The 22,484-nt window shown below is 35.8% G+C and overlaps 1 protein-coding gene across 8 annotated transcripts in view; it reads left to right on the top strand.

Annotated features, from left to right (window-relative positions):
- LOC125279925 (citron Rho-interacting kinase) overlaps positions 1–22,484 on the top strand; it is a 58,718-nt gene that overhangs the window by 27,076 nt on the left and 9,158 nt on the right. For 4 of the 8 annotated variants that reach the window (XM_048210077.1, XM_048210075.1, XM_048210076.1 and 1 more), the window contains exons 14-27: positions 872–1,069; positions 2,790–2,843; positions 9,096–9,293; positions 11,816–12,009; positions 14,106–14,241; positions 14,317–14,421; positions 14,577–14,717; positions 16,751–16,858; positions 17,185–17,383; positions 18,301–18,468; positions 19,460–19,483; positions 20,510–20,647; positions 21,523–21,697; positions 21,785–21,873. In XM_048210077.1, the coding sequence (XP_048066034.1) occupies positions 872–1,069; positions 2,790–2,843; positions 9,096–9,293; positions 11,816–12,009; positions 14,106–14,241; positions 14,317–14,421; positions 14,577–14,717; positions 16,751–16,858; positions 17,185–17,383; positions 18,301–18,468; positions 19,460–19,483; positions 20,510–20,647; positions 21,523–21,697; positions 21,785–21,873 (1,927 nt within the window). The remainder of the gene's footprint in view (positions 1–871; positions 1,070–2,789; positions 2,844–9,095; positions 9,294–11,815; positions 12,010–14,105; positions 14,242–14,316; positions 14,422–14,576; positions 14,718–16,750; positions 16,859–17,184; positions 17,384–18,300; positions 18,469–19,459; positions 19,484–20,509; positions 20,648–21,522; positions 21,698–21,784; positions 21,874–22,484) is intronic. The other 4 variants (XM_048210082.1, XM_048210081.1, XM_048210079.1 and 1 more) reach the window with 2 other exon arrangements.

Raw genomic sequence — 22,484 nt, 5'->3', positions numbered from 1 at the left:
CCACTGTACTTTCCTTTAATTTGTTGATTTAAATAAAATAAAAATAATCATGGTATGGCAATAATATTTTTACTGTAATTCAATAAAAACTGTATTTGCAGTGATGAGAATAATACGATAATATGAATTACAAAAAATGTAAATATTCAGAATGTTACAGTAATTCTGTCATGACAACTCTCGGAGAGAGTGGCATATTAATGGTAATGGATATGGCAATGTTGATGTATTTGGTCTTGATGGGATAGATCTGCTATGCTGCTGCTGCTGCAGAGCAAGTGAGACTTGCTACTGCAAATACATTTACAGACATTGCTGTGAGCATGTAAGACATGTTGCTGGTGCACATGTATCATACATGAAATAATCCCTGTAGCAGATCTATACAGGTGGAGCTGGGGAAGGTGGAGGGTTTCTGAAAGCGTGCTGCTGATTGCTAAAAGCAAACACTACCAGTTTTTGAATGTTGATCCGCAGCTCATTGACCACTGATGCAACAGCAACCAGTCAGCTGCACTATATAGATGATGATGTAATCACCACCAAATTGAGTTAAGGACCTATCAGTCTGCGCCATTTAGAGTTTCATGCCAGAACTTGGCATTAAAAAAACTGTGTAAAAATGTGTTTAAAGTCGGCATGAAAGGGAAGTTGCTATAGTGTTTTCTTCCCTATTGTGATGTATATCAGAGTGAAGCGGCTTCTCGAACAAGAACAAATGTAGGGTGGGGCTTGGGTTGCAAAGTGAAGATATACTTCACTTTACAATGCATAGAACAACTTCACATTGATTATGGGGTGAAATGTGACCTGGACATGTTTTCCAGAGTTTCACCCATTAACTATGGTCCTGCTCCGTGTTCCTCCACAGATGGGTCTAGAACATGAGGAGCAGAAACTGGAGATCAAGAGACAGGTGACGGAGCTCACACTGTCACTGCAGGAAAGAGAAGCTCAGATCAGCAGCCTGCAGGCAGCGCGTCACGCCCTGGAGAGCCAACTACAACAGGCCAAGACTGAGCTGGAGGAGACGACCGCAGAGGCCGAGGAGGAGATCACCGTCCTCCGGGTGAGGATTTACATTGTGATGAATGAACGTGAAGTGTCTATGATTTCTGACATCTCATTTCTTCCTCATCATTTAATCGGAATGCTAAAAGTTAAGACATTTGTATTTTACTGAGATCAGCAGTATAGTGCAGTTTAAAAAGTCTTTTATTGCATACTGTTTCACACACTCACACACTACTTTTTATAAAACTCTAGACATATACAGTTATGATTTAATGGGATTTAGTTATATATATATATATATATATATATATATATATATATATATATATATATATATATATATATATAAATATTTTTTAGTTTTAAATATTATTTAGTTATATATATATACAGCTCTGGAAAAAATTAAGAGACCACTTAACATTGATTTCTGAACTTGGAGGGGTCTCTTAATTTTTGCTGTATATATTTTGTTAGTAGCTTGAAGTTTAGGTAACTACTTTTTCAAAAGGTTAGACTGTATTTAACCACATTAAATAATGTGAAGCTTGGCAAAGACATTTGTTTCCTTTAAGTAGATTAATAGTGGTTAGGTTTTTAGTTTTAGCCCTGTAAAGCCTGACTTTTGCAATAATAGTCAGAATTTTATTTAAATGGAACAGTATTTACTGATTTTTATATGGCCTAAAAGATAAAATTCTGATAGCTTGTATGTAAATGAGATCTTTATAACAGTATAGCAGACTACTTGCATAAAATGCATATAAATATCAGTCATCACACTATATCTGCCAATAATATGTCTGAGTAAGATGATATTTAAATGCTTAGTTTTATGATCAAATCTCTGTAGTTTTAAAACATATAATGCAGTGCGATACAATGATGGTTGAGAGATAAAATTAACAACAAATAAACCTTCCTCAAGCCTGATGGATCATATTTGAAAAAAAAAAAAATAATAATATTGATAATCAAGTAAACTTGCTTCAGTCCAGTAAGTGTTCATCTAGAAATATTACTAACAATATAAAAGTTATTCTTACGTTTACTTTATAAAAATCACTAAAGATTTCACATCAAAAAGACACATGAAGCACGAGCTGAATGTTGACATTTTTACAATTATACTAAAAGGCATTTTACTTGCTAAAAAGTCTAAATTATCAATCAGACGACAGTAAGAATGTAGTATAAATTTTGCAACAGGTTTTTCAGCAAATGTTGATAATTTAGAGGCCATAGAAATTTGCGTATCATATATGATACAGTAGGCTTTACAGGGTTAAGGAACATGATTAAGATTGTCTGTAGTTTGACAAAGTAGTTTGTAGCTTGTCAAGCTAAAGTTTCAAACTAGCGTCTGAAGGAGCAACAGTTGATATAATCTATATCTTTTCATGCCACCATATTGCCGGCTCCACTCATCTCCTTTATGTCTCATCATAGTGAATAATCATGTGTTCCTGTGTAATCTCTCTGTGGACCATTGTGTTCCTCATCTTCACAGTGCTGTAAACATCTTCCCACGCTCCTCTGCGGTATGCGAGGGTTGCAGCGCTCCATTTCCATGCATCTATGACACGGTTTCATCCTTGCGCCCAGCCACTCTCATGCATGACATCACACCTGTCATGATACTCAAGTTCATTTCACAGCACCGCTGCGATCTGCTCAAATGCACTTTACTCCTGAACTCCACGCAGTACTCTGGCAGAGTGTGCACTTCTTGCAAACATGGCTATTTCACTCTCATTTTGTTTCTTTTTTTTAAGGCCCATCGGGATGAAATCCAACGCAAGTTTGATGCCCTGAGAGACAGCTGTGCGGTATGCAAATGAGCTTTTCTCTTTTTTTCAAATGTGACATCATCTGACCCACACCCATTTTGCCTGTACAGACAGAAGATGTGGATGATGCAGTTTCCATAACCAGCATCTGAGCGAGAACTAAATCATGAAATAAAGTAGTACTTTTTTTCTCAATATCAAGATGGTTTAGATGGTAACTCTTTATTTCGATAGTCCACTTTAGACATTCTACAGTAACTTTGCAACTACATGTCAATTAGAGGATTAATAGACTGTCTGCTTAATATCTGCTTAATATCTTTATTATGATGCTCCCCAACAGACATTCTACTGACTATAAGTAAGTTTGCATGCACATGTCAACTTATTGTACTAACCTTAACCCTAACCTAACAGTACTTAGTTAGTTGACATGTAGTTGCAAAGTTAATTATAGTTAGTAGAATGTCTAAAGTGGACGAAGTAAAGTCTAACCTTTTAGTTTAAAATTTTGGTACACTATCGTTGAAATGTTTGACGTGGTAAGATGCTTTTAATGTTCGAGCTTGCATTTTTTGATCAGAAATACAGTAAAAACAGTAATATTGTGAAATATTATTATTATCATTATTTAAAATAACTGCTTTATATTTGGATATATAGTGCCATCCATAAGTATTGGGACAGTAAAGACAAAATTGTTCTGTTAGCTGTGTTGTCAATACATCTATAAATATGATTAAAAGATTAATATGAAGCAGAAGTACAGAATATCACATTTTATTATTGGCTGTTTCAACACAAAATGTTTTACCAACTAAGAAGAAGAGCACTAGAGTTTCATCCCTTTTAAATCCCTTTTAAGCATTTCAGCTGAAGAGGCAGAAACTCCCCCAAACAAGCAACCGTTTAAAATGGCTGCATTAAAGGTCTGGAAAAGCATTTCAAAGTGTGAAACCAAGAGTCTGGTGATGTCTATGGGTCACAGACTCACTCATTGTGATTGCTTGCAAGGGATTTACAATTAAATATTAGCTTTTACACATTTAAATTTACATTAAGTAAAACCATCCCTCACATTAGGCATAAGGATGAAACTCTAAAAGTGCTGTACTTCTTAGTTGGTAAAACATTTTGTGTTCAAACAGCCAATAACATTGTGACATTCTGTACATCTGCCTCATATTAATCGTTTAATCATATTTATAGATGTCTTGACACCACATCTAACAGAGTAATTTTGTCTTTACTGTCCCAATACTTACAGAGGACACTGTATATTGTAAAAATGTAATTTGCTCCTGTGATCAAAGCTGAATTTTCAACATCATTACTCCAGTCTTCAGTGTCACATGATCCTTCAGAAGTCATTCTAAAATGATTAGAAAGCTCAAAAGAACAGCATTTCTTCTAATATTTTGTAACATTATAAATGTCTTTACTGTCACTTTTAATCATTTTAATGAATCCTTGCAAATCAAAAATATTAATTCCTTAAAGGTGCCATAGAACGTTCTTTCACAAGATGTAATATAAGTCTAAGGTGTCCCCTGAATGTGTTTGTGAAGTTTCAGCTCAAAATACCCCATAGATTTTTTTTAAATAATTTTTTTAACTGCCTATTTTGGGGCATTATTAACTATGCACCGATTCATGCTGCTGGCCCTTTAAATCTCTTGCTCCCTGCCCCCCCGAGCTCTCGATAAGTGCAGTTATACAGTGCATAAACAAAGTTCACACAGCTATTATAACCCTCAAATGGATCTTTACAAGATGTTCGTCATGCATGCTGCATGTATGCGTCGGATCATGTGAGCTTAGTATTTATTTGGATGTTTACATTTGAATGAGTTTGATGGTGCTCCGTGGCTAAAGCTAACATTACACACTGTTGGAGAGATTTATAAAGAATGAAGTTGTGTTTATGAATTATACAGACTGCAAGTGTTTAAAAATGAAAATAACGACAGTCTTGTCTCCGTGAATACAGTAACAATCGATGATAACTTTAACCACATTTAACAGTACATTAGCAACATGCTAACGAAACATTTAGAAAGACAATTTACAAATATCACTAAAAATATCATGATATCATGGATCATGTCAGTTATTATTGCTCCATCTGCCATTTTTCGCTATTGTTCTTGCTTGCTTACCTAGTCTGATGATTCAGCTGTGCACAGATCCAGACGTTAATACTGGCTGCCCTTGTGTAATGCCTTGAACATGAGCTGGCATATGCAAATATCGGGGGCGTGCATATTAATGATCCCGACTGTTACGTAACAGCAATGGAGTTTGAAACTCAATGTATGTCTTTTCCATGTACTGAACTCTTGTTATTCAACTATGCCAAAGTAAATTCAATTTTTGATTGTTTTTTTCCCAGTTCATTTAATACAAATAATCTCTCAACACAAATAATCTCTGTATTGTATGATATTTAGAGAGAGAATTGGAAAAATAATTTAAAATAGTTTTAGATCAAGTATAGCATGTCACACCGCTGTTACTTGTCGATATATCATGTCAAGTCAAGTCACCTTTATTTATACAGCGCTTTATGCAATACAGATCGTTTCAAAGCAGCTTTACAGTGAAAACAAGAAAATGATTCAATGATGCAAACAGAATTCATTTCAACTGTACAGCAGCTCTAAAAGAAAATAGTGCCATTGTTCAGCTCAGTTGTGTTGAATGTTCAGTGTTGTAAAGATCATCAATGATTAAATTAGTTGATTTCATCTATAAAGCAGCTGTGCAGAAAACAGTGATGTCATCGTCCAGCTCAGTTCAGTTCTCATCCAACAGTGTCAGTGCAGTCAGATCAATAATATTGTTGAATATTAAGTGTCCCCAACTAAGCAAGCCAGAGGTGACAGTGACAAGGAACCATCCCAAAAAAAACCTTGGGAGAAACCAGTTCTCCTCTGGCCAGCGAACAAACGCGGTGTGAATTTGATTCAGCCTGCATCACGTCAGAATTCAGATCGGGATCGGTAACATTCAAATATGTCATCCAGTTCCTTTTGCATAAACCATGTTATTTAAACCCCAAACAAAAACACATGGTACTTGAAAATAATGCCGTCTACCATTTTATCAGGTCATTTTCAAATGCATCTGTTTTCAGACATCCAGAAAGTTGTTCAGCCAGCAGTCATTGATTTCAGGAAGGGGTGCTTTTGTTTGCATCGCCCCTGGAGTGTGTTTCATTATTATCAAGCACAGAGCATCTCTGCCCTACTTTCACTGTCCACCCACACTCAAGCTGTTTGAGCGTCTCCACCGCTCCAGCTCAACCCATGCAGTATTCTCACCCGGCCCCAGCGCTGTTTTTAGACGTTCATCTTCTCTTCTGTGCTGAGGGCTTATATTACATTTTTCCTTCATCATACTCCTTTGCAATTGTAACTGGAGCTCAGATGAACGTATAAACTTGGAAATGAGAATTTCATTGGCTTATTAAAATGAAAACATAGGGGCTTGTTTTTATAAGATGGGAAATACGTAAGCCAAATCAAGCATCGCTGTTATTGTTGCTCATAATTAAGGTTAAGGGTAGTACTAGTTATTCTCAGCGCTGAAGCCTCGCTGCCTGTCTCCTCTCTCTGCTGACAGTGGGACTACAGACAGGAGAGCGGTGTTTGCTCTCTGATCTGTCTTTCTTAAGCTCTTATAATCCCAGCCCCTGGGTGACGGCTTCTTTCCACTAAACACGCTTTGATCTTCTCAATTTTTGAGCTGTATTATGTACAGTAAGTGTATAAAATAACATTGTATTTCTATGCTCTTTTATTTTATTTATTAAATGCACATTGTTCATCACTGAAAACAGTGCTAAAATGTTTTTTTTTTTGACTATTGATGAGTAATATCAAAAGTCTTCTCTTTGAATAATTTTATATGTTCTGCTATAATTACTAAATTAGCAAATGTTTCTTTTTATTTCCCTTAATAACACATTGGCTGATGCATAATCATTTAATTTTCAGTCAGAAATTGCTAGTAAATTTCATAATTAATTACATGGAAACGGTTAGTAACACAAGGAATTAAACATGAAATTTTGAAGTAGAAAGACTGAAATAGTATTTTCTTGTAAAACATTGCAATAATATTTATTTTTAATCTTTTTTACAATGTGCAAAACTTTTATAATGTACTTTTATAATTTAAAAGTAAATGAACATTGTTCTTAAGAGTTTTTATTATATATATATATATATATATATATATATATATATATATATATATATATATATATATATATATATATATATATATATATTATTATATTTTAATTAGCTTTTATTTATATATTTTTTGTTTTCATTTTCATTTTAGCTCTATTTTTAATGATTTCATTATGTGCTTTTGTCATTATATTAGTTTTTTTAAATATTGCTATTTAATGTAATTTATTTTTATACATTTTAAAATTAATAAATTAATTTATAAATGTATTTATTTTATTTATTTATCTGTAGTTAATATTTTAGTGCTTCAATTTAAACTTATTTAAGGTTTTTATTTTATTTTATTTTATTTTATGCTTCAATTTAAACTTATTTCAGGTTATTGCCTGTGCAACATTTCTAATTTTAATTTAGTTTAATATTTTCAACTAATGGTTTTATTTTATTTTATTTTATTTTATTTTATTTTATTTTATTTTATTTTATTTTATTTTATTTTATTTTATTTTATTTTATTTTATTTTATTTTATTATTTTATTTTATTTTATTTTATTTTATTTTATTTTATTTTTATTTTATTTTATTTTATTTTGTGCTTCAATTTAAACTTATTTCAGGTTATTGCCAGTGCAACATTTCTAATTTTCATTTAGTTTTAAGTTTTTCAAGCAATAATTTAATTTAATTTAATTTAATTTTATTTTATTTTATTTTATTTTATTTTATTTTATTTTATTTTATTTTATTTTATTTTATTTCAATTAATAAAAAAAATGGTTTTAATAGTTTTAGTTAATTATAATAACCCTGCTTAAGGGAGGCATCTTTCCCTATATTATCGTATTACTTTTCTAGTCTATCAGATTTCCACTTGAACTATATATATATATATATATATATATATATATATATATATATATATATATATATATATATAGCAACCAGCATCATACCAAAAGCCAATCAGAAGAAGAAAGACAGATGCATTTTTGGATTTAGGTAAAAGATGAAAACAACCTAAACACAGGCTAAATAAACTATAATGTGGTAAAAAGTGTGTTTTTTGGTCACTTGTTAAAGTGGGTCAGTGTGTGTGAGCGTGGCACTGTGCCTTTAACAGTAATGACAATAATAACGAGCGCAGAAACCTCCTCCGCACCAGAGGAGTGCTTGGCACTGCTGCTCTTCTTGGCGTGCGTCAACACACTTGACCAGCACTGCAATTTCATGCAAACCTGCATCTCTTCTGTTTGTCAGATGGAAGCGTTCTGAAGCATTGGAAATGTTGGAAGTGAAACGAGAAAACAGTTATAAAAATGTTTCAAGTCGAAGAAGGGTTTCTGATAAAGTTCAGAGTCACTCTGCATCATGCTTGGAGTGATGTTAAAGTCTTTAAGAACATCCCTGACACTCAACGGGATTAAATACATGCCTGATACACTGCAGGAGTTTTTTTAGGACAGGACCGTTAAGAGCGTCAGGAAGACATTAGGAAGAAAAATGTGCAATGCCATCATGGCAACATGATCACGCTGTTCTTTTAGCAAGATTTGATCTGGACCACTTTGCAGCTTAGCATGTAAATATCATGCTCTATGAAAACTACATAGTTTATGGTCATCATTCTGTACCAAGTTTGTAAGATTTTTTTTATTGTTTATTAGCAAGGCAGCATTTATTTGATCAAAATACAGTAAAATCAGTAATATTGTGAAATAATATTGTGCAGAATTTAAAATAACTGTTTTCTATTTGAATATATTTTAAAATGTAATTTATTCCTGTGATTAAAGCTGAATTTTCAGCATCATTACTCCAGTCTTTAGTGTCACATGATTCTTCAGAAATCATTCAAATATGCTGATTTGGTGCTCAAGAAACATTTCTGATTATTATCAGTGTTGAAATGTTCAAGCATTTATTTAAAATATAAATCTTTTGTAGCATTATAAATGTCTTTACTGTTGCTTTTAATCAATTTAATGCATCTTTGCAGAATAAAAGTACTACTTTCTTTCAAAAAAATGTTTTACTTTCCAATTGGTGATTCAATTACATCACTGTTTTTTTTTTTTGCACCTGCATCAGGTGATCACGGACCTGGAGGAGCAGTTGACGCAGCTCACGCAGGAAAATGCCGACCTCAACCGACAGAACTTCTACCTGTCCAAACAACTGGACGAGGCGACCGACGAGAACGAGGAGAGGCTGCAGCTCAAGCAGGACGTGGAGCGCTTGCGCCGGGAGGTGGCCGACCGAGAGATGCACCTCAACAACCAGAAACAGGTAGAGTGAACACAACAACAACACACAACTCCCATCAGCAGCTGCGTGAGTCACAGACACATGTAGACGCAGCGGGAGAGAGATGTGGGCTGAATTTAAGAGCCCACTGCAGGTGATGAGCAGCGTTTAAACAGATGCTGCTCACTCAGAGAGGGTGTTTAGCTGTCATTATCATCTTGAAAGTGACATAAAGGGGCGTAATGTAAGAATTGAACACATTAAAGAGCTAAAAGTTCATTGTTCTATAAAACATACTACAACTCAAAGAGTTCAAAACGTCCTGAAACTTTCATATTGAAACTTTTATTTTAGTTATTCTGGTATTTAGTAATAATAATTGTCTTCACCAAGCCATTTTTCTTATCACTGAATAGGCATGCAAACGTACACTACCATTGAAAAGTTTAAAAATAAATTAATACTTTTATTCTTCAAAGATGCATTACATTGATTAAAAGGAACAGTAAAGACATTTATAATACTACAAAAGATTTATATTTTAAATAAATGCACTGATTCAACACTGATAATAATCAGAAATGTTTCTTGAGCAGCAAATCATCATATTAGAATGATTTCTGAAGGATCATGTGACACTGAAGTCTGGAGTAATGATGCTGAAAATTCAGCTTTGCATCACAGGAATAAATTACATTTTAAAATATATTCAAATAGACAATAATAATATTTCACCAAATTTTGAATGGTAGTATATGTGATCATGTTCTTATTTTTTCCCCGAACTGATATCCAAAAAGTTGTGCAGTTTATTTGCAGTCCATATTTGCAGTTTAGTTTCAGGAAAAGCACTTTTTCCTGGGAAATAAAGATTGTTAAAGTTTGTGATATAGAAGAGTACGTTTTCATAATTTGTCAAAACATGATCGTTTTATGGCTTGAAAAGTGATGACACAACAAATAAACAGCAAATCACAGCTTTCCCACTCAGTGCCAAAACAAAGCTGTTTAATAATCTGGAAAATGATGCTCGCAGGTTCTATTGTTTTGGGTGATGATGGCTCAGCGAGATGAGAGGTGTGTGTGTGCGTGTACGGTGATGTATGCGCGTGGGACGTGTGTAGGTGTGCAGTCCTCGCTGTTGTATAACAGTAGCGGATGGTAATCATAGACGCTGGTAGGAGGCAGAGATGTGTCATATTCACTCGCTGCTCCCCTCTGCCCTGCCAGCGTTGGACTTCACAGGGGCAAAAGCACGCAGGCTATATTTGGAGACTCTCTCTTTCTCTTTCGGTCCTTGCCTTTCTGAAATGTGGTAATATCCAGTCCTGCCACTGAGATGCACTTCCAAGCACATCTGCCGGATGCGAGACACCCTCGAGCCCCCCGCCGGCTCTCCGAGAATCAATTCCGATTGGCAGCGACTCTGAATTCCGGATCTGCTAATGAAAGTCAAAAAGGAAAAATCTGCAGCTTCCTTTCCACATCTATCAGCATAATTTCGGCATCATATCCTGTAGTTCCTTAGATCCTGTCTTGTTGGTTTGTAGCAGATGTATTGAATAAGTTATCGCCGATCTGTTTCATTTTATCAAAGTTCTTGTCATCGTAGAAATCCGGAAATATCTGGTCAATTTAAAATGGTAATTTCCAGGCTTGGAAAAGTCTTGGAAATTAATAAAATCTTAACAAAAATCATGGAAACTTCTATAATGAAAATTCAATTTATTTAAATAATATAAAATGTTATACTCTTCTACTAATAGACTTCTATCTGCTAGACACTATGTTTACATCTGCACCAATAATGTAACCTATAACCAATAAGGAAAGTAATCACAGTAAGATGTTTACATGACACGAGCAATTTTTTTAAATGCAATTTTCATTATTCTGATTATTCACTAAGAAGTGAGGTTATTTTTACCGCCATTCTTCACATACATACATCTACTCACATACAGTATGTGTCACTTATTTTAATCCACTTACTGTACGTCAAATGCAAAACACATTTCTATGGATGTATTGGATATTATTCGGGGCATTGATGAACACAGTAATGCTGCTGTGAACTACAAATTCATGATAGAAAAAATCATCCACTAATTCTGAGCAGCTGCAAAAGCCATGGAAAATTAAATGACTGCTATTTGAATAACATTATAAGTGTCATAGAAACCTGGAAATATCTGGTAACTTTAAAATCGTAATTTCCAGGCTTGGAAAAAATCTTAAAAAATCATGGAAAATTAAATGATTACTGTTAATAGTTTGATAGTATAGAAATGATGAATGTGTGTGTGTGGTTCCCACAAAGATAAGAAATCTTTGACCTTGTGGGGACATTTTTTTGGTCCCAATGAGGAAAATAACTTATAAATCATATTAAATTATGTTTTTCTGAGAATGTAAAAATGCTTACAAAAGTTTTCTGTGAGGGTTGTGTTTAAGGTTAGGGTTAGAGGATAAAATATACAGTTTGTACAGTATAAAAATCATTGTGTCTGTGGAAAGTTCCCATAAAACATGGAAACCCGACGTGCATGTGTGTGTGTGTGTAGAACATCGAGACGCTGAAGACGACATGTACAATGCTGGAGGAGCAGGTGCTGGAGTTGGAGACACTAAATGATGAGCTGCTGGAGAAGGAGAGACAGTGGGAGAACTGGAGATCTGCCCTGGACGAGGAGAAGAATCAGGCCGAGCGCAGAACCAGAGACATACAGAGACAACTGGACAACGAGAAGCAGAACAGGTACGGAAACACACACATTTACACTGGGAGAACTGGACAATGTCAGAGCCGTGGCCTAGCAGTTAATGCATGGCACATGCTACACCATGGTGCTCATGCAGCTGACACAAGTTTAAGTTTTAAGGCGCAAAATAAAAAAAAAGAGTAGATCAAATGTCTCTCTGTTCTCTGTTGTCTAGAAAAAAATAATTGATTTGATTTGAATTAGTATAAAACTAATATAAAATATATAAAAATATATACTTATATCTTTTTATTACATATATAAATATTTACTATATATTATTTAATAAATTATTATATAAAATCAGTTATTTTTACTGAACAGTTATTATTTATGAAAACTGCAAACAAAGATATATTAAATTTTATATATAATTTTAATATGAATATTAAATTGTGAATAATGTTAACAGACCATAACATAACTTAACTTTTCTTTTTTATCATGCCTTCATTTCTATTTCTGCATTTCTTAATGCAAAAATAAATCAATCAATAAATGCATATATTTAATGCAAATATTTACATTTTTTTACTGTATGTTTTTAGGGTACATAAAATGCTAGCTATTGGTATTCGTAACACTTTACAATTAGGTTTCATTAGTTAACTACTTTAGATAACATGAACTAAGCATTTATTAAACATTTACTAATACATTATTAAAATCAAAAGTTGCATTTGTTAGCATTAGTTAATGCACTGTGAACTAACATGAACAATGAATGACAGTATTTGCATTAACTAGCATTAACAAAGATGAATAAATACTTTAACAAACGTAGTTAATACTATTGTTAAAGGTGCCCTAGAATTAAATATTGAATTTATATTTGCATAGTTGAATAACAAGGGTTCAGTACATGGAAAAGACATACATTGAGTTTCAAACCCCATTGCTTCCTCCTTCTTATATAAATCTCATTTGTTTAAAAGACTTCCGGAAAACAAACACGCGGATCTCAACATAACACCGACTGTTACGTAACAGTCGGGATCATTAATATGTATGACCCCAATATTTGCATATGCCAGCTCATGTTCAAGGCATTAGACAAGGGCAGCCAGTATTAACGTCTGGATCTGTGCACAGCTGAATCATCAGACTAGGTAAGCAAGCAAGAACAACAGCGAAAAATGGCAGATGGAGCAATAATAACTGACATGATCCATGATAGCATGATATTTTTAGTGATATTTGTAAATTGTCTTTCTAAATGTTTCGTTAGCATGTTGCTAATGTACTGTTAAATGTGGTTAAAGTTACCATCGTTTCTTACTGTATTCACGGAGACAAGAGCCGTCGCTATTTTCATTTTTAAACATGTGCAGTCTGTATAATTCATAAACACAACTTCATTCTTTATAAATCTCTCCAACAGTGTAGCATTAGCCGTTAGCCACAGAGCATATAGCCTCAAACTCATACAGAATCAAACGTAAACATCAAAATAAATACTTTACTCACATGATTCGATGTATGCACACAGCATGCATGACGAACATCTTGTAAAGATCCATTTGAGGGTTATATTAGCTGTGTGAACTTTGTAAATGCGCTGTAATATAGTCGAGAGCTCGTGGGGCAGGGAGCACGCGATTTAAAGGGGCGGCGCTGCCAAAATCAGTGTATAGTTAATGATGCCCCAAAATAGGCAGTTAAAAAAATTAATTTAAAAAAATCTATGGGGTATTTTGAGCTGAAACTTCACAGACACATTCAGGAGATACCTTAGACTTATATTACATCTTGTGAAAAAGCATTCTTGGGCACCTTTAACAAATGAGACCTTATTGTAAAGTGTTGAATTGCAGGTTGTTATTAAACACAATAAATCCTTTGAGATGTACTTGTTGGTTCAGAAAATGACAGAATTCTGCTGTGACATATTTATGTAACTATTGGGCAGTGTACACAAACTAGTTAGTGTGTTAAAATAGTGTATTTTCTAAACGTCCACAGGGCCAGAAGTGCCCATCGTTATATAAGAGTTACATAATGAACGTTAAGTATAGAAATAGAAACACTGAAGTAAGAGACGTACTGCTCGAACACTTTACTTTTTGATAACTCCTTCTCCCTCGTTCTCCAGACTCCGTGCAGAGCAGCGCAATTCTGAGTCTCGTCAGGCAGTCGAACTGGCAGTGAAAGAACATAAAGCTGAAATCTTGGTACTGCAGCAGGCCCTGAAAGACCAGAAACTCAAGGCTGAAGGTCTTTCTGACACTGTAAGTGTGTGTCACTGTGGATAAAAGCATCTGCTAAATGACTACATACATGCATACTTACTCTGTGTTCATCAGCTGAGCGATCTGGAGAAAAAACACGCCATGCTGGAGATGAATGCGCGCAGCCTGCAGCAGAAGCTGGAGACAGAACGAGAGCTCAAACAGAGGCTCATGGACGAGGTGCTTCAGTTTACTAGCACTCAAAACATGCATTTACCAAATAAATAAATGAAGATGAAATATTGGTTTGAGCTGAAATGATCAAGTATTGAGAGCTGTGTAATTGTGCATCCTTAGCATAACCAGTGTGTGTCATGTGTAACTTTTTTTCTCAGCAAGCAAAACTGCAGCAGCAGCTGGACATGCAGAAGAGCCACATCTTCAGACTGACACAAGGACTTCAGGACGCGCTGGACCAGACGGACCTTCTGAAGACCGAGCGAACAGACCTGGAGTACCAGCTGGAAAACATACAGGTGCACACATACATGTGATGTTAAAAATAAAGGCTCTTTATTGGCATCCATGGTTCCATGAAGAACCTTTAATACTCATGGAAAATTTCCATTCCACAAAAGGTTCTTTATAGTGGAAAAAGTTAAAACCAAAAGTTGGGCGCAAGACCATTTTGAGTGGGTCCTGGAGTGTGTAGTCAAAGAAACAGCAACAACAAACATAATTCTAAATTTTACTGACATAAGATTTTTATTTTGAAAGACGTGTGTGAACGCTGTTGACTCTTCTGTCAGACGCAGTTTGAGTAAAGAGTGCTTTGTCCTGATTCAGTATCTGCTGTCAGATGAGATGTTGTCAGGCTGCATGTCAGTGTCATTATTCTAATATTATTTTCATAACTAACTCACCTCACTCAACTAACTTTCCTAATCTGTCCTCTTCAATTCTGCGCTCAAATGTGGAGGCGCACGGTGTACATCACTTCATTATATATATGAAGAGCAAAAGAAATCATGAGCATGCAACGTCGTAGTTACGTAGTCAATTAGTAAGTCATGAAAGTACCAAAAAATTACGTAAATGGTACGTCATGTGTCAGCTGGGAAGGATTTGCATGCAGGTATGATGTTAATTCTATTCATCAGGATCAGCGTCCATATGTTTTATTAACAGTTCACGATTGTATTGTGTATTTACCATGGTTACTGTAGTTTTCCTAATCTAACCCAAAATCCCACTTTATTTTCACTTTGTGCAATTTTCTATATTTTTGATGACTGGTGGCTCATACCAACTTACCAACTTTATTGTATTAACAAAAACTAGTTTGGGACTGCTATTTAATAGCATTACCTTATACTGTTTATTTATCAACGTTAGTGATATTCTAACAATTTAGATGTATGTTAAAGGGGTCATGAACTGCATTGTTTTATTGTTTTATAATGTTTCCTGGGGTGCACTTATAATGTTAGTATGCTTCAAAAATTGTCAATTTAGAAATAAAAAGTTTTTTCATGGGGCGTGTCTGCTGTGAGACTACAGTGTAAACGCCCACTGCTGCGATTGGCTAACATCTTTGCATATGAAATAGCTAAGTCTCACAAACAAATCTCTCAAAAACTTTTAGCATGTTTTTACTATTACAGCTATTCAAGGTTAACTAATCGTGAAAAGTGTTGATTATGGCATTACATTTAGATCTATGGCATTATATTTAGATCGTGGCATGAAAGGTTGCAGTGATGAACAGCCGATCACAGACATGTTGTTGAACGCATGAAAGCAGTGATCTCGTCATTGCAACTCAATTTCTGCACACTAACGAATGCTTTCATCATAACTAACAGTGCAAACTCTATGTAACTAAGAGATTCGTTGAATAAAACGGGAGTTTTGGTGCGAGTCCACAACTCAGTTACTGATAAACTTGCACTGTTTGATTGACAGCTCAAGCACATGCTGTTTGATTGACAGCTCTAACGATTGTAAAGGGAGCATTCTTTGATCGCCAGTGGGCGGGGCTTACGTTGCAATGATGAAGTAGGCGTTGACCCCTTCATGACCCTTTTAAGTACTTGTATGTGTGTGTGGATCAGCCATTTCTGAGAAATAAATACTTCGGATCACGGATTATTGACCATGGGAAAATGTGGGGTCACATGGCCAAACCAGTTGAGCACCACTGCTTTAGAATGGTGGCTCTTCTATGGCATCACTGCGAAAACCACCTTATGGAACTTTTATTTTTTAAAGTGTGAAACTGATCTAAACTGTGACAAAATGTATAATAATAGTAGTAATTTAATTATTATAATTAATTGTATTATTATTAATAAAATGTATTGTTATAATATTTTTATTATACAATTCATTTTTTATTTACAATTAATTTTATTTCATAGTTAGGACACTTTTATACAAAAATAGATTAAATAATGCAAAATTATATACCTTATTTTACAGTTATGTATGCCGAATAGGCAGAATGCTAGTGTTCCTTTCCAAACATACCCAAAGGTGTGTTCTAAGAGCAGTGTGGCTCCCCCTGCAGGCGGCGTACTCTCACGAGAAGGTCAAGATGGAGGGGACCATCACCCAGCAAACCAAGCTCATAGACTTCCTGCAGGCCAAGGTAGAGCACCCCTCTAAGAAGAAAAAGGTCAGAGTCATCCGCTGTAAATTCACTTCATTAACTAATCTGACTAACTGCTTGCTGAGCTGCGCATTATTAGGTGTCCCTGGAGCTACATATGCAAATAACCACATACTAACCGTGCAACGCGTCAGCCAATCAGAAATCTCATATATATAATATATATATATCCATATATCCAGCCGCCCTAAATATGTGAGTTGTAGAAAGGGACACCTAATTTGACTGGATATATAGGGATCGAATAGCAGGATAGAGTCCTAGCATATTGAACTCCTGTAGCTGGGCACATGAGCCTGGGCGATTCACTTCGTCTCATGTTTTGGGTGCAGGGGCTTTTTGGCGGCCGCCGTCGAGAGGATCTGCTGGCGGCGCTGGCAGCTCAGGGGCAGACGCAGGTGCCCGCTGTGCCCGCCGTGACCCCTGTCCCCCTGCAGTACAGCGACCTGAAGTCCGCGCTGGAGAAAGAACGTGCCCGCTGCTCAGAGCTTGAAGAAGCGCTGCAGAAAACACGCCTGGAGCTCAGAGAGGGTGTGACGCCATTACAAACATTCACTCATCTTCACTCTTGTTAAATTTGGAAACTGCTTGCTTGTTTTCATTTTGCCAATAATGAAAATATCATACAAATCTCCTTTTGTGGTCCTCAGAAGAAAGAAAGTCATATAGGTTTGAAATGATTTGAAATTACATATTTTACACATATTGTTTATAGAGTTCAAAAGTCTTTGCTTAAATTATGACGAGAGAGAATAATAAAACAGACTATAATTATATAACTACAATTATTGCAATATACTCTACTGTTCAAAAGAACTGGGATTTTTAATTATATTGTTATTATTAATATTAATACTTTTATTCAGCAAGGATGCATTAAATTTAGCGAAAGTGACAGTAAAGACATTTATAAAATATATTACAAAAGATTTCTATTTCAAATAAATTGAAAAGTCTGTTCATTAAACAGTCCTGAAAAAAAGTATCACAGTTTCCACAAAAATAAGAAGCAGCTGTTTTCAACATTGATAATAATGAAAAAAAAATCCTTATTGATCATCATATTAGAATGATTTCTGAAGGATCATGTGACACTGAAGACTGGAGTAATGATGCTGAAAATTCAGCTTTGATCACAGGAATAAATTACATTTTAAAATATATTCAAATTGAAAACAGCTATTTTAAATTTTAATAATATTTTACAATATTACTGTTTACTGAATTTTTGATCAAATAAATGCAGCCTTGGTGAGCAGAAGAGACATAATCAAAAACATTTATCTTACCAACCCCAAACTTTTGAACAATAGAGTAATATAAAGAATTATTAAAATTCTATTAGTGAAACAGTAAGCAAACTTGCCACAGACTGTGTGCAATGTTCTCAAACATGATGGTTTTCTCATCTGGCATGGTCGTCTCACTGTATTCTCTTCCCTCATCAGTTCAGTTTAATAAAGCTCTGGAGCACAGCGGTACTCCAGCCACCCCCGGTTTGGCTCGCCAGCAGCTCATGATGTCCACCAAATCCAACAAGTCCCCTGAGCACCAGCCCAGCAGCGGCCTGATGTCGTCCAGCTCTGCCCGCAGGAAGGACGCTGCCAATCCTGAAGGTTAGAACGGAGACAGGGAACTTTTGCAGCCTTTTTAATATTCAAAACATAAACAAAACAACAATTGTGTTCTCTTGGTCCTTCTTGCCATTTCATCCCATGCTAAGAAAACAGGGAAGTTAAAGTGCCCCTATTATGTTATTTTAAAGGTTCCTAATTTTGTTTTGAAGGTCTCCTACAATAGGTTTACATGCATCCGAGGTCAAAAACACTTTAATTTTCTCATAATGTACATTGCAGCATCAGCTCTTTTCTCACAGCGTCTGAAACGGTTCGATAAAGGGATTCAGTCTCTCTCTGCTCTGATTGGTCAGATGCCCCAGTCTGTTTTGATTGGTCGACCGCTCACATGTCTGAAAACAATCGCCCATTAGCATATCTGAATTTCAGCTCCGGAGGCATCCTCACTCCTTGGTACACAGTGATATGAACAGTAACAATGGTGTCGGTTTTAACGTATAAATTCTGGGAAATTTCTTAGGAAGTGCATTCAAAGTGGATTTGCTTTAGCAGCAGAAAACTCGAACCAACTCTTCCAGTCTCAGCTATAACTAGAGTTTGAGGGTGGGGCAAAGTAAACATTGTTCACGGGCAGCCAATGAAGACCGTAGACTGGCATTATGCAAATTTGTTACAAACCTATGTGGTGCAGGAAGTAAGACTGGAATTACAGACGACTCGTTTTGGGCATTTTAGAATCGGTTCTTTCTTTTGGGAGACAATAACTTTATTTGTTGTGCACTTTTTGTACATTTACAAACAGCTATATTACACACTACATGAAAGGTGATATCCCAAAAAAGCATATTAGGTGCACTTTAAATCAGAAGCTTGTAGGGAAATGCTGATTTGATGCTTATTACTGTTTCAATATAAGATGAGGAGACTGTCTCTTCTGAAGGACTCCAGACTCCAGACCGTACGTATTTGCAGCAAATGTTTTCGCTCATGTCTGTCCACACTCACTGTCCTCTTTGTTGTCGTTCCACAGAAATAAGGAGAGTCACTTCTGAAAGTAAGTTCTTTCTTAGGCGGCCCACTCTCAAGAAACCGTGCCATTTTTGTGCCTGAGATATAAGGATTTTTTTTATTAATTTCATTATTTATAGCTTCATTTCAAAAGGTTAGCGCTCAGCTTTCAAGATAAGGCTGATATAAGTAAAAACATCATGAAGTACGGATAGTAAATTTTGTTTGAGCCATGTGGTCAGAAAGAATTTGATGTAATTTCCTCAATGTCAGAAAGATCAAATTATTATTTTGTCATCAAATCATTAAATGGGGAAATGTCTCAGCATAAAGGAGTTTAAACAAAAGTGAGGGACAGACAAACTGCATTTTTAAAAAACATAATTTTGTGTGTGTGTATATATATATGTATATATATATATAATGCAGTCACGTAAGGACATCCAAGTTGGCTGATATATAAAACATTTGTTTATTTTCAAATACACTAAACATAGTTAAATGTATTAAATAATGTGACTGTGTTCAGTCATTGGGACACAAATGGCACCGTTTCCTGAGAATGAACCAGGCGTCTCTCCATTATCTATTCTTTCTTGATATGATCTTTTCATACCTGCAGAGATAAGCTCTCTGGCCAAATCCAAACATGTCATTTTAGCGCTTCAGTTGAAGTCTTATGGGCGTCCTACACTCAATATTTTGAATAAACACGTGTTGTATTAGGTCATCATGGTTTGATGGCTGCAGACTTCCACTCAGGACATCATGGACTGATTCTGGATATCCGAAGCTCCTGCACACAGATCCATCAGGACACTGAGCTTATCTCGTATATACGCTCGTATTTATGGCCATACTCCTGCTGTATGCCATGTGGAATGCGAGAACTCCGAAATCCTTGCATGCTCGTACCCAAGCTACTAATGACAGCTTGGACAGTACAGTGTTCTCAGAGCTGGTTTCACCCTCTGGTGGAGAAATGTTCTCAGGAGAGGACATTTTCAGCTTGCTTTGGGCTGTTTGCATAAGTTATATAGATGGGTTTAAGAGCGTCTGTTTGATCCTGTAGAGTACACCAGACGTGTGAAGGACAGGATCCATCACAACACTCCTCACCGCTTCACGCAGGGGCTCAACATGAGGGCGGCCCGCTGCACCGTGTGTCTGGACACAGTCCATTTTGGACGGCAGGCCGCGACCTGCATCGGTATGGATCAACCCTTTCCAAATAAACATATACTATTACTTACTTTTTTTGGTACTTGCTGATACAGATACCTATATTTTCATTGAATTTCATTGCCTAAAATGGTAACATCTAAATGAACTTCATTTATAACAACAATTTGTATTTCTTAATCAGGTATAAATTGCTCTGTAAAGCAACAATTGCAGGTTACCATTTTTTGCAGTGCAAAAGAGTATGAATCATATTGGTTGGCTTTGTTTTGTATATGATACCACCTTTTCCTCCTCAAGCACTGTTGTTTGACCCAATCAGGTTTAAATTAACACAGCATAATAAATCTAGATTTTATATTGCACTAGCAATGGCACTATCAATGCAAAGGTCATGGGTTCGATCCCAGGGGATTGCACATACTCAATGTATAGAATAGTATATTTGTATATACTATACAAAATGTAAAAGCGTCTGCCAAATGCATAAATGTAAATGTATATTTCCATTAAAAAAAAAAGTACATTTATAACACGACTTTGTGATATATTTGCCTTGGCATTAAATTAATGTGAACGTAAATAAGAGTGATGGCAAATTTGACTCTCTTCTGACCAACATAATCAATGTCTCAATATTTTTTATATCTATAACTCTTTTGGAAAGTTATAGAAACGCTATAGTGGATTTCTTCTCTTGCTATTGGAGCAAATGGGAATGCAAAAATTATATTTGTTGTCACCACTATAGAAGTTTACCCAAATTTGACGACTTCCATTTCTGAGAACCACTGAAATGTGAAAAGGGTCTATTGTTGTTTGTTAATAGATTGCTGAGCCCATCAGGTCAACCTGGGCTAAAGCTGAAGAGGCTGATCCTCTTTCTTCTTTCTCCTGCTTTAGAATGTCATGCTTTGTGCCATCCGAAATGCTCCCCGTACCTTCCAGCCACCTGCGGCGTGCCCACAGAGTACGCACTGCATCTGTCCGAGGCCTTGTGTCGGGAAAAGGGAAGCACCTCCGGCCTGAAAGACGTCGGTGGACACATGAGGCTGGAAGGATGGCTGAAGCAGCCCAGGTGAGCCGTGTGCCATGCTGCAAACACCCAAAAGGGCGGAAAACGTGAAAACTAATTGTGCCTGGAATTGTGGTTGTTTTCCTGCAGAAATGGGAAGCGTGGTCAGGGCTGGGAGAGGAAGTACGTGTTGTTGGATGGATATAAAGTGATCACGTACGAGACAGAACCAAGAGACGGTCTGTGAATCTTTTTGCTTTCCCAATGTGCATCGCTTATGTTTGCACACTGCATATTATAACACATCATCCCTGCTGGAAAATCTTGAATCACACCAGCTTTAAGCATCTTGACCAAGCTGGTCTAGCAAATCAAGCTGGTAGTCCATAATGATTAACCATCTAGACATCGAAAACCAGCTTAAAGCAATAATTCACCCAAAAATGAAAGTTCTGTCATCATTTACTCACCCTTATGTTGTTCCAAAATCTGTATGAGTTTCTTTCTTCTGTTTAACACAAAGAAGATATTTTGAAGAATGCTGGTAACCAGACAGTTGACTGAAACCATTGACTTCCATAGTATTTTTTTTCCTACTATGGAAGTCAATGGCTGAGAAGCTGACAAAAAACCCTCTAAAACCATCAATCCAAACCAGCCTGACCATCAGAAAACTGAATTTGATAAAAACACTTTTTGTAGCTGGGAATGATTATAAATGACCAGCTAGGAACCATGTTAAAGTAGTTACCACCTTGATCAAGTTGGTTATCTATTTTCCAGCAGGGAATGGGTTAAACAGGTATGGAATGATGTGCCTTGATGTGAATGATATAATCTGTCCTCTCAG

This window comes from Megalobrama amblycephala, linkage group LG12 (genome assembly GCF_018812025.1).
Source record: "Megalobrama amblycephala isolate DHTTF-2021 linkage group LG12, ASM1881202v1, whole genome shotgun sequence".
NCBI lineage: Eukaryota > Metazoa > Chordata > Actinopteri > Cypriniformes > Xenocyprididae > Megalobrama > Megalobrama amblycephala.
The sequence above is the reverse complement of the archived record's forward strand: the minus strand, read 5'-3'. Positions and strand labels throughout refer to the sequence as shown.